This window comes from Babylonia areolata, chromosome 18 (genome assembly GCF_041734735.1).
Source record: "Babylonia areolata isolate BAREFJ2019XMU chromosome 18, ASM4173473v1, whole genome shotgun sequence".
Lineage (NCBI taxonomy): Eukaryota > Metazoa > Mollusca > Gastropoda > Neogastropoda > Buccinidae > Babylonia > Babylonia areolata.
Genome location: NC_134893.1, coordinates 68546174 through 68558673, shown reverse-complemented (window position 1 = coordinate 68558673; position 12500 = coordinate 68546174). Strand labels below are relative to the sequence as shown.

Here is a 12500-nt window from a genome sequence, read left to right as displayed (position 1 = left end):
GATAAACCGAGGTCCCCTGTGTAGCATGCACTTAGCGCACGTAAAAGAACCCACGGCAACAAAAGGGTTGTTCCTGGCAAAATTCTGTCGAAAAATTCACTTCAATAGGAAAAACAAATAAAATTACACGCAGGGGAAAAAAAAAGAAAAAAAGGTGGCGTTCTCAGTGTAGCGACGCGCTCTCCCTGGGGGAGAGCAGCCTGAATTTCACACAGAGAAATCTGTTGTGAAAAAAAAAAAAAAAAAAAAAAAAATTGCCGCTGCCGCTGCTACTACCGTTTTGTTGTTATTGTTACTTCTACTGATGCTGATCACACTGCTGGGCGACGACACTGATGACGATAACAATGACGAACTTTTTTTTTTTTCTTTTCTTTTTTTCCCCCGGGGCAGATGCAAGTCTGACGAAATGTACGACTACAGCGGCACGAGTTGTGACGTGGCCAGCATGAAAGTTCGGTGGGTGGCAGGCATTGTGGCGGGAGTCTGCGGGCTCCTCATCATGTTCTTCCTCGTCGTCATGGCCCGTATGTGCAGGCCCTTCTGCCGCCGTCGTCGTCGTCAGAAGAAGAAAGCTGATTTGGACGGATCGTGAGTGACATTGTATAGCTAGCGCAGAGCAGTGCAGGATATGTTCGGGCAGGGCAGGGTAGGGCAGGGCAGGGTAGGGCAGGTCAGGGTAGGGTAGGGCAGGATATGTTCGGGCAGGACAGGCAGGACAGGGTAGGGAAGGGTAGGGAAGGGCAGGACAGGACAGGGTAGGGCAGGGCAGGACAAGACAGGACAGGAAAAGACAAGACAGGAAAGGACATAGCAGGGCAGGACAGGACTGGAAAAGACAAGACAGGAAAGGACATAGCAGGGCAGGACAAGACAGGAAAAGACAAGACAGGATAGGACGTCGCAGGACAAGACAGGATAGGACATCGCAGGACAAGACAGGAAAGGACATAGCAGGGCAGGACAGGAAAAGACAAGACAGGATAGGACATAGCAGGACAGGACAGGACAGGAAAAGACAAGACAGGATAGGACATAGCAGGGCAGGACAGGACAGGAAAAGACAAGACAGGATAGGACATAGCAGGACAAGACAGGATAGGACATAGCAGGACAAGACAGGATAGGACATCGCAGGACAAGACAGGAAAGGACATAGCAGGGCAGGACAGGACAGGAAAAGACAAGACAGGATAGGACGTCGCAGGACAAGACAGGAAAGGACATAGCAGGACAAGACAGGATAGGAAAAGACAAGACAGGATAGGACATAGCAGGACAGGACAGGACAGGAAAAGACAAGACAGGAAAGGACATAGCAGGACAAGACAGGATAGGACATAGCAGGACAGGAAAGGACATGGCAGGACAGGATAGGACATGGCAGGACAGGAAAGGACATAGCAGGACAAGACAAGAAAGGACAGGATAGGACATGGCAGGACAGGGGGCAGGACGTGACGGGACAAGACAGGACAAGGATAATCGGAGTAAAGTGCCCATTGCCTTGCCTCAATGGACCACGGCACCACGCCGCGAAACGGGGCCTGGTACCTGAATCACCGGTAAACACTGGATCACAAGTCCAAGGCTTAACCGATTCTGCCATGGCGTGGCAGCCTCTATGATGCTAATGTTAGTGACAATAGTGATAATGATAGTAATAATGCCAATGGTAGCAAAGGTGGTGATGATGACGATGACAATGATGATGATGATGATGATGATGATGTTGCAGTGGTGTGAAACATAACTATCGCTTGCAGACAACATGCTGCACATTAGACTTCTTCGTTCGTGGGCTGCAACTCCCACGTTCAGTTGTATGTACACGAGTGAGCTTTTACTTGCATGACCCTTTTTACCCCCCGCCATGTAGGCAGCCATACTCCGTTTTCGGAGGGCGGGGGAGGGGGCGTGCATGCTGACACGGATTACAGGATCTTCAGCGTGCGTATTTTGATCTGCTTGCGTATAACACACGAAGGGGGTTCAGGCACTAAGCAGGTCGGAAAAAATCTCCACCAGGCGCCGTTACCGAGATTCGAACCCGGGACCCTCAGATTGAAAGTCCAACGCTTTAACCACTCGGCTATTGCGCCCATCGCACGTAAGACAAGTCTTTAGCCCTGCACGAGTATTGTTGCCATAATTTTAGAACCGATGAACATGATAATTATATCTCTTTGCCCACAACCATCACAGAGATTCAGAGGAGGGTATTCCTCGTCAGATGACGGCCACCATGCCTCCCGTGAGGCCCAGGTTCAGTCCAACCTATGCCTTTGACAACAGTGTGTTCCAGGTGTGTGTGTGTGTGTGTGTGTGTGTTTGTGTGTGTGTGTGTGTGTGTGTGTGGGGGGGGGGTGGTAGTATAAGGGTGTTGTGTGCGTGAGCAATTGTGTGTGTGTGTGTGTGTGTTGAGGGGTGTGGGTGGTGTGGAGGTGTTGTGTGCGTGAGCACGTGTGTGTGTGTGTGTGTGTGTGTGTGTGTGTGTGTGTGTGTGTGTGTGATCATCATTATCTTCGTCTTCCTATTCAGAATCTTCCTCCTCCTCCTCATCCTTCTTCTTCATTCATTGATTCATTCATACTACTTCCTCTCCTCATCCCTCCACCATCATCACTATTGTTGGTATGTATTATAGTTATCAAAATCATCATCATCATCTCCATCATCATCATCTCATCGTCGTCGTTGTCGTCATCATCATCATCATTATCATTATCATTATCTTCTCATTATTTCACTGTATGATAGTCAGTCGTGTCCGACTATGACCATCAGAACAGCAGAGGAGGAGGCAACTGCTGTCCCAACTATCTGGGCTTGAATTTAATTATAGAGGAGAGTGTCTTGCCCAAATCACATCCCCGCTCTCTCTTGGCAAAGAAGGTTTTTGGACAGTCGGCTTTGAGGATGGTTCCCAAAGGCCAACAAGCCCCCCAAGGCTGCAGCACAAAGAGCCAGTGCAGTCTTGCCTCCTAGTTTGAGAGTCGTAGCCATTTCACAAAAGACTAAGCTGCAGATGACTTCCCATTGCAGTGGGAGAAATCGTTGTGATCATACATCTCTCAGTTTGCTGTAGTTTTATCATGATCATTATTGATAATATCGTAAGCTGTAGACGACGTCCCATTGCAGTGGAGAAATCATTGATCATACAGCTTTCACTTTGCTGTAGTTTTATCATGATCTTCTTCTTCTTCTGCGTTCGTGGGCTGCAACTCCCACGTTCACCCGTATATACGCGAGTGGGCTTTTACGTGTATGACCGTTTTTATCCCGCCATGTAGGCAGCCATACTCCGTTTTCGGGGATGTGCATGCTGGGTATGTTCTTGTTTCCATAACCCACCGAACGCTTCTGCTTGCGTATGCACACGAAGGGGGTTCAGGCACTGGCAGGTCTGCACATACGTTGACCTGGGAGATCGGAAAAATCTCCACCCTTTACCCACCAGGCGCCGTCACCGTGATTCGAACCCAGAACCCTCAGATTGAAAGTCCAACGCTTTAACCATTCGGCTATTGCGCCCGTCGTTTTATCATGATCAACATGAATTATTATCATAAGTTGTAGACGACTTCCCACTGCAGTGGACAAATCATTGATCACATAGCTCTCACTTGCTGTAGTTTTATCATGATCATCTTCTTCTTCGTTCGTGGGCTGCAACTCCCACGTTCACTCGTATGTACACGAGTGGACTTTTACGTGTATGACCGTTTTTTGTGTTTTTTTTTTACACCGCCATGTAGGCAGGCATACCCCGTTTTCAGGGGTCTATCATGATCAACATTGATTATCATCATTGAATCCCCCAGGCATCGTACGCTCCTGATTTCTACATGACCCATGAGACACCGCGGACCCCACGGTCAGCGGACACAGACTCGACGGTCAGTTTATATTAATTTACCTGTTTGTTTTCGATTTTATTTTATTTTATTTATTTATTTTTTTTTTTAATTGCTGCCCCATCATCTGCACCGTTTCAGTGGCATTACTCCCACGCCACTCATTTAGATTCCTCCATACACGGCCACACCCGGGTTCGTCCGTCGCAGTTCCAGCGTCGGCAGTCCACAGGGAACCATCGATGTTAGGTCGACAGGAGGCCACACACCAGAGGAGACCCTGCACTGCTGCTGAGTCACTTCGGTGGTGTTCAGTGGTGCCTGTTCTGACTTAACGTACTTAGGACACCACCTACTAAGCCCCCTACTAACGACAATAATGGCTTAGTCGCGGAGCCAGACTGAGTGAGCGTCCCTCCCAGAGTGAAGACCGCCACCACGTCCCTCAAACAGCCCCCCATGAATCTGCCGACACTGACGACATTGACAGGACTCACCCCAAGCACGGAAGTGGAGGGGTATCAAAACTGAGGTCACCATGAAAGCAGGGCATGAAAGGCCACAGACTCTGAGACTATTTTGTTTATATTGATGACGATGAAGGAGGAGGAGGATGACGATGATGATGATGATGATGTTGCTATGGAGGTCCATTTTGGTTTGGGACTGTGTGACAAGGCTGTACTCTACACTTCCTGTCATAATGATATCCCGGCGTTAACCAGGCCCGAGAGATATAGACACTTGCAGTGTTAGTCAGGTAATTAGAGCAACACACCCAAAGACGCATCCTTGAAGTGGATGACACTCGACTGTGTGGTCCCAGTCTCCTCATTTAAGCCCGCAGCACTCTAAACTCTGGGTAGGAGCCGGCCACGGGCCGAAAAACCCACCTCCGCTGGGATTCGAACCCGCGTCCTCCCAGCCGTCAGTCCGCGACGCTAACCACTTTGCCACCGCGGCTGGTGATTTTATTTTATTTTTCACCTCCAGTTTTAACGCGTTTATCTCGTTTTTCTCTTCGAATGTTAACATGTTTATTTTGTTCTTTTTCCACTCCAGTTTTAACTTGTTTATTTCGTTTCCCCCCACCTCCAGTTTTAACTCACTCAGTACGGCCAGTCCTCTCTTCTCCTCTACACAGACCCCTCGGATGTCCACTGGGTGTCTGAATGACCCAACCTTTAGCTTCCGTCGTCAGAATTGTGGCATTCTTTGTCAACATTCACCTCTTCAGTATAAGAGCCTTCCGCTTGCAATATTTTGATGATGGTAATTGGGGTGAAACGCTGTTAACATCGTCTCTTTCGCCGTTCGTATGGAGAGAGTTAACGTGTTTATATATTTTCTTTCACAGTTTAAAACGTATCTATACTCTCTCTCTCTCTCTCCAGTTTTTCACGTATTTATTTCGTTCTTTTCTCCATTTTTCAATCGTTTACTTCGTTGTTTGATATATATATATATATATATATATGTGTGTGTGTGTGTGTGTGTGTGTGTGTGTGTGTATGTGTATGTCTGTGCGTGTGTGTTCGCAGTTCACCATTCAAAGGCCCAAGATATCGACCACACCCAGGGAGAACGAATAAGACCAACACCCGCCCACCACCCCACCCCCACCCTTCCATCCAGGTTGCGCCACGTGATTGACTTTTCGTCGATATATTGATCAGTTAATTAGCTGTGCCTTGAAATAGGAGAATTTCTTCCTCTCTGTCTTTCTCCCTTCCCCCCTACCCACTACACCTTTCCAAGTCTCTCTGTGTCTTTCTTTCGGCCTCCCCCCCCCCCTCTCTCTCTCTCTCGCTCTGTCTGTCTGTCTACCTGTCTGTGTCTGTCTGTCTGTCTCTCGCTCTGTCTACTTGTTTCTGTCTGTCTGTCTGTCTCTGTCTACCTGTCTCTCTCTCTCGCTCTGTCGACCTGTCTGTCTCTGTCTCTCTCTCGCTCGCTCTGTCTACCTGTCTGTGTCTATCTGTCTGTCTCTCTTGCTCTGTATACTTGTTTGTGTCTGTCTGTCTCTATGTCTACTGTCTGTCTGTCTCGCTCTGTCTACCTGTCTGTGTATGTCTGTCTATCTCGCTCTCTGTATACTTGTCTCTGTTCCTCCTATCTGTGTGTGTGTGTGTGTGTGTGTGTGTGTGTGTGCGCGCGCGTGTATTTTGCAATTTGTCGCTTTTGTTCTTGTATACATTGGCATGTACATAATTTTGCATATTTGATTCCTTTTCGTTTTTTTTCGTTTTTAATGACAATTTTGTTGTTGTTGATATCATAGGTTGTATGTGTGTTTGCGCTTTTTCTTCTCCCGTTTGCTAAAAAAAAAAATTGGTTCTGATCCTCTCCCACCCTCTTTTCTTGTGAAGACAGGATGAATAGAGGACATTTTTGTGGGCGCTTTCCTTGTCCGTCAAAAAGAAAATTTTCGATTTCGAAGTGCTGTCTTCCCTTCCTTCACTTTCTGCCTCCTCTCCCTCCCTCCCCCCTCTCTTTTAGAGCTTTTGAAAGTTTTGTACACCTCTGTCTGTCTGTCTGGCTCTATCTATCTATATCTACCTATCTATCTATCTATAATCTTCTCCCTCCTTCTATGTCTCTATTTTAGAACTTGTGAAAATTTTGTACTGTCTGTCTCTGTCTATCAATCTGCCTGTCTATATCTATCTCGCTGGCTGTCTATCTATCTATCTATTCATCTCCTCCCTCCCTCTCATATATATATATTTTTTAGAGCTTGTAAAAGTTTTGTACTGCCTGTCTGTCTCGATCTATCTATCTGTCTATCAATCTATCTATCTCCTCCCCCCCTCCCATATCTTTTAGAACTTGTGAAAGTTTTGTACTGCTTGTCTGTCTGTCTCGATCTATCTATCTCCTCCCCCCCTCCCATATCTCTTTTTTAGAACATGTGAAAGTTTTGTACTGCTTGTCTGTCTGTCTCGATCTATCTATCTCTATATCTATCTATCTCTATCTATCCACTTTTCTTTCTTTCTTTTTATCTGTTTGTCTGATTTTGTTAGGGCCTCGCCAACCCGCTCATTCACATCCTGATAAGATTGTTGCAAACTGTTATGCTTACCCTCCAGTGAACCCCCCTCCCCTCCCCCACACACACCCCAACCATTCCCCCCACCCTACATCCAGACCCTGCCCCCAATCCTTCCACCCCTAGCCCTTCCACCCCTTCCACCCCCAACCCTTCCACCCGTAACCCTTGCACCCCTGACCTTTCCGCCTAGCCCTTCCACCCCTGCACCCTTAACCCTTCCACCCCCGCACCCTACCCCCCAACCCTTCCACCCGTAACCCTACCCCCCAACCCTTCCACCCGTAACCCTACCCCCCAACCCTTCCACCCCTAACCCTTGCACCCCTAACCCTACCCCCCAACCCTTCCACCCATAACCCTTGCACCCCTAACCCTACCCCCCAACCCTTCCACCCCCAACCCTTCCGCCTAACCCTTGCACCCCCAACCCTACCCCCCCAACCCTACCCCCCCAACCCTTCCGCCTAACCCTTGCACCCCTAACCCTTGCACCCCTAACCCAACCCTGCCACCCCTAACCCTACCCCCCCCAACCCTACCCTTGCACCCCTAACCCTGCCATCCCCAACCCTTCCACCCCTAAGCGTGGAAGGGTTAGGGGTGCAAGGGTTAGGGGTGCAAGGGTTAGGGGTGCAAGGGTTAGGGGTGCAAGGGTTGAGGGGGGGGTAGGGTTACGGGTGGGGCAGGGTTACGGGTGGGGCAGGGTTACGGGGGTGGCAGGGTTAGGGATGGAAGGGTTCCCCAACCCTTGCACCCCTACCCTTCCACCCCCCTAACCCTTCCAGCCCCCCAACCCTGCACCCCCAACCCTGCCACGGGTGGAAGGGACGGGGGTGGAAGGGTTGGGGGGGAAGGGTTGGGGGGGGGGGTGGCAGGGTTAGGGGGGCTGGGGGTGCAAGGGTTAGGGGTGGAAGGGTACGGTTACGGGTGGAAGGGTTGGGGGTGGCAGGGTTAGGAAGGGTTGGGGGGTAGGGTTAGGGGGGGGCAGGGTTAGGGGGAAGGGTTAGGGGGAAGGGTTGGGTGTGGAAGGGTTCCCCAACCCTTGCACCCCCTAACCCTGCCCACCCCAACCCTTCCACCCCCCAACCCTTCCACCCCCCTAACCCTGCCCCCCAACCCTTCCACCCCCCAACCCTGCCCCCCCCCCCTAACCCTGCCCCCCCCCTAACCCTGCCCCCCAACCCTTCCACCCCCCTAACCCTGCCCCCCCCCCCTAACCCTGCCCCCCAACCCTTCCACCCCTACCCCCCAACCCTTCCACCCCTAACCCTACCCCCCTAACCCTACCCTTCCACCCCTAACCCTACCCCCCTAACCCTACCCTTCCACCCCTAACCCTACCCCCCTAACCCTACCCTTCCACCCCTAACCCTACCCTTCCACCCCTAACCCTACCCCCCCCCACCCCGCAACCCTTCCACCCCTAACCCGCCGACCCTTCCACTCCCAGCCTTCCACCCTTCACCCTACCCCTTCCACCCCTACGCCCCCTAACCCTTCCACCCCCTTTCCCATGTGTTTTTCTTTCTTTTTGCTTTCCACGTGTTTTTTTTAAATTTTTTTTATTTGCTTTGAAAGACGTATATATTAGTGTTGCAATTTGTCATCATTTACGGACAATGAATTAAACAAATAAGGTTGATATACATGCGTTGTAAAAAATAAATAAAAAATAAAAAAAAGCTTGATGAATTGTCTGTGTGTGTGTGTGCGCGCGCGCCAGGCTATTATTTCACATTAAAGAAAAAATTCCTTGGATTGAAATATATATTATTATTGTTGTCACAACCCATAAGGGGTTGCCCATGAACCCCCGCACCTTCCCAGACCTACACCATAGCAGCATGACCACGACACAGTAGGCCCTAGTAACGTCAGCACAGATCTACGCAAAAAAAAAGTCAGTTCACTTGAACCTAAATCAAGTTCGTCCGTTGAAGACCAGTGTCGCTGAACTGGCCTCAGTCACATGACCGCAGAATCGGAGGGGTGAACGGGATGAGGGACTGTGGGTGAGGACTTTGGAAAATATGGGGGTCGGGGAAAGGAGTGGGAGTGAGGGAGTTTGGACAGGGATGAAGTGGAATGATGACCACTGAAAAGGCGAATCCTGGAGTCCCGTCAGGGTGGCAGTCAGGGGGAACCCACAGGAATAAGGCACAGGGGAAAAAATCTGTAACAAGACTCCCATATCTCTGTAGATTATGTTCTAACATTATGAAGGAGTACCCTCCCCGCCCCCACTTCCTGGAGTGATACGGAATGCACTAAGGAAATAATTGGTTATCTTATTATATACAGTCAATTTCACACAAAGCTACGAACGCCAAAAGTACATGAAATGTTTAGGATTTATCCAGTAATGAAGGAGTTAAACTCGCATGCAATCCGAATGAGACATTTACCCAAAATGACAAAATGTCGGTATCTGTCCTTGTGGTTTCAAACTACCGAAACAATTCTCAATGAGCCAACATTGCAATCTACCAATCACATTTCAAACACCACACAAACGTTTTGGAAATCTTCGGCTGCAGTTGGACCCAGTTCACAAAGGAAATAAATCGGAAACAACTCGAGCTGAATACATAGCAAAACAACCCTAAACACAACCTTATCAATTATCCCAAAATATTTAGAAATAAAAGGATACTGGATTTAAAAGATGTTTGATAAAACACCTCCCTTAACATTATACACCCCCAAAACCAACATATGTCAAGTTACAACGCTAACACCACGAGGACAAACTATACAACTCACCTGTCACCAGGAATCAGGCACACCACTGGCCCAGGAAAGAACACAGAACACAGATCCACACAGAGGCAGAAGGGGGTCACACAAGAATCGAACCCCACGACTGTCCAAGAGGGCACCCAACAGCTCGCTTGCTGGAACGGCGACCCTTCTCCTTCCAAAGCTCGGCACCAAAGGCAAAGCAAAATCTTTCCTTCAAAACGATGTTAACTCCGAACTCATCTCAAGAGTTCAGAGCGAGAAGGACTAAGGACATGTCAGACACATCACGACAGATTCACGTGCTTCAGTTCGGAACAGAACTGAGCACACAAGAGAACGATAAAGCAAGAAGAGGGGAAGGGAGACGAACACACGCACAAATGAATGCCACGAGCCGTGACAATACCCCCCGTTTTAAGTTCAAACCACACGTTTGAACCTTCACCAAATGTCGCGGCGAGTACAAAATATACTTGAAAACGCGCCCCACTCAGATTCCCTTGTATTTCCTAATATAGCTCGCCTGAAGCCAAGAACACACCCACAACGTTAACAGAACAATGTTCCCGTCATGCTCTGCACAATAACATCTACAGAACACATGAATTTTGCCGGAAGTAACATGAAGCAAAACCAATAATATACTTCGTCAATACACACACATACTACCAGCTCTTTCTGGCTATCATAGCTGTACTCATATCCGTGGAAAGCATGCTGAATGCAACTGACTGACCCAAGTATGAGAATGCCAGACTGTAGATCTTTGATCACATCAAGCGTCCAATGGGGAATCCCCCGTTTCAGTTTCCGAGAGTCGACTTAGGAAGTCGGCGCCAACGTTCTCCTTCCCTGGAATTGCCTGCACAGTGTAAGCGAAGGGTTGTAGCTGAAGGGCCCACCTCGTCAGTCGCCCACTGGTGGTTCTGGCTCTTTCTAAGTACTGGAGAGGGGCGTGGTCCGTCTGAATGATGAATTCTCGCCCAAACAATTAGGGCTCGAACTTGTGCACGCCCCAAACGAGGGCCAAAGATTCTTTTTCAATGGTGGGGTAGTTGCGTTCTGCTGGGTTCATTTGTTTGCTGGCGCAAGCAACTGGTTGAACCCCAAATCCCTGGTCCTGAAGCAACATCGCCCCGACACCCACGTCAGACGCATCTGTCCGAAGGGTGAAAGGTTTGGTGAGGTCGGGCAGGCAGCACACAGGACGACTGCAGAGAATCTCCTTCAGCTGGCAGAATGCTCTCTCACTCCTTCCATCCCAAGAGATTTTACTGGGTTCTCTGTTCTTCGTCATGTCAGTGAGAGGCAAAGCAATTTCTGCGAACTGTGGCACAAACCGGCGATAATAGCCCATCAGACCCAGGAATCCACGAAGCTGCCCGTTTGGTGACAGGACGAGGAGCGTCCCGGATCTTTTGCATCTTAGCGTCCTCTGGCCAGATTTTACCCCGACCAACCCGATGACCCAAATAATCAAGTTCTTGGTGTCCCAGGAAACATTTTGTTGGCCGGGCTGACAAAGCACATTCCCGCAGCCTCTCGAGGACAGTGCGTAAAAGATAGAGGTGAGACTTTTCATCTGCAGAAGAGATTAAAATGTCGTCCATGAAGCTGTCAACCTCTGGAAGTTGTAAGGGAAGGAGCAACTTGCGCATCATTCGTCTGAAAACGGCCCCCGCAGTCTTGAGTCCAAAAGGCATAACTCGCCATTGAAAGTGGCCCTGAGGAGTCGTAAAAGCCGTTTTGGGTCGATCAGCTTCAGCCATCGGGATCTGCCAATAGCCTTTCGACAGGTCCAGCTTAGAGAATACCCGTTTCCCTGCAAGCTTCGCAAAGAGAGCATCGATATCTGGCATTGGCTCGGCATCGAATATAGTCAATTTGTTGATACGTCGAAAATCAACACAGAAACGGATTTTGCCGTCTTTCTTTTTTATTAGAACGATGGGAGACGAGTACGGTGACCAAGAGGGCTCGATCACACCCATCTTCAGCATGGACTCCACTTCCTCCCGTATGGTTTCCCTCTGAGAGTAGGGAAGAGGGTATTGCCGAGTTCGAACTGGCGTGTCAGAGATGAGCTGTATAGTACACGTTTCCAGATGAGTGCAAGACGGTAAATCAGTCAGCACGTCCTCAAAGTTCTTTGTCAAGTCCAATATAGCAGCTTTTAAACCAGGGTTGCTGGGATCGACCACTACGTCTCCTGGACTTTCAGACGACTCCAGTGGAGGAAGAGGGATGTCTTGACTCACAGTTCGTGTCCCCTCCCAGCACTCCTCTACATCGTCAGTCACTGCCAGAGAGACAGATGCTCCAGGTGCCCGTTCCACAAACTCTTTTAAAAGATTGGCGTGGAACAATTTCTCCTTGTTCCCAACTTGGATGCAGTAATCTGCCAACCCAACGCGACGAAAGACAGTGTATGGCCTCTGCCATTCCAGTTCAAGCTTATTTTGCTTGTTGGGACGCAGCAGTAGCACCCTACTTCCCTCTGCAAACTCTGCTTTGCTTTGACATCGAAAAACTTTTTATACTTGTTGGAAGCGTTTGACATGTTTTGCTGGGCGATCGCACATGAGTCAGCAATCTTGTTTCGTAGGTCGACTACATACTCGGCTGCAGTCTGAATTTCAGGATTCTCCGGATGAAGCCAAAGTTCCCGCAGAATCTGCATTGGCCCACGCACAGTCCTTCCATACAGCAACTCAAAGGGAGAGTACCCAGTACTTTCCTGTGGAACCTCCCGATACGCGAACAAAAGTGCTGGGAGCCAGCGATCCCAGGAACGTGGTTCCTCTTGAGCCAGACGACGCAGCATGGTCTTCAGCGTCCCGTTGAAG

At 49.3% G+C, this 12500-nt stretch overlaps 1 protein-coding gene across 2 annotated transcripts in view; it reads left to right on the top strand.

Moving 5' to 3' along the window:
- LOC143293027 (uncharacterized) overlaps window positions 1–6672 on the top strand; it is a 27111-nt gene extending 20439 nt beyond the window's left edge. For both annotated transcript variants that reach the window (XM_076603835.1, XM_076603833.1), the window contains exons 9-12: window positions 394–591; window positions 2206–2305; window positions 3828–3902; window positions 5402–6672. In XM_076603835.1, coding sequence (XP_076459950.1) covers window positions 394–591; window positions 2206–2305; window positions 3828–3902; window positions 5402–5452 — 424 coding nt within the window. In that variant the 3' untranslated portion in view covers window positions 5453–6672. The remainder of the gene's footprint in view (window positions 1–393; window positions 592–2205; window positions 2306–3827; window positions 3903–5401) is intronic.
- The last annotated feature ends 5828 nt before the right edge of the window (window positions 6673–12500 follow it).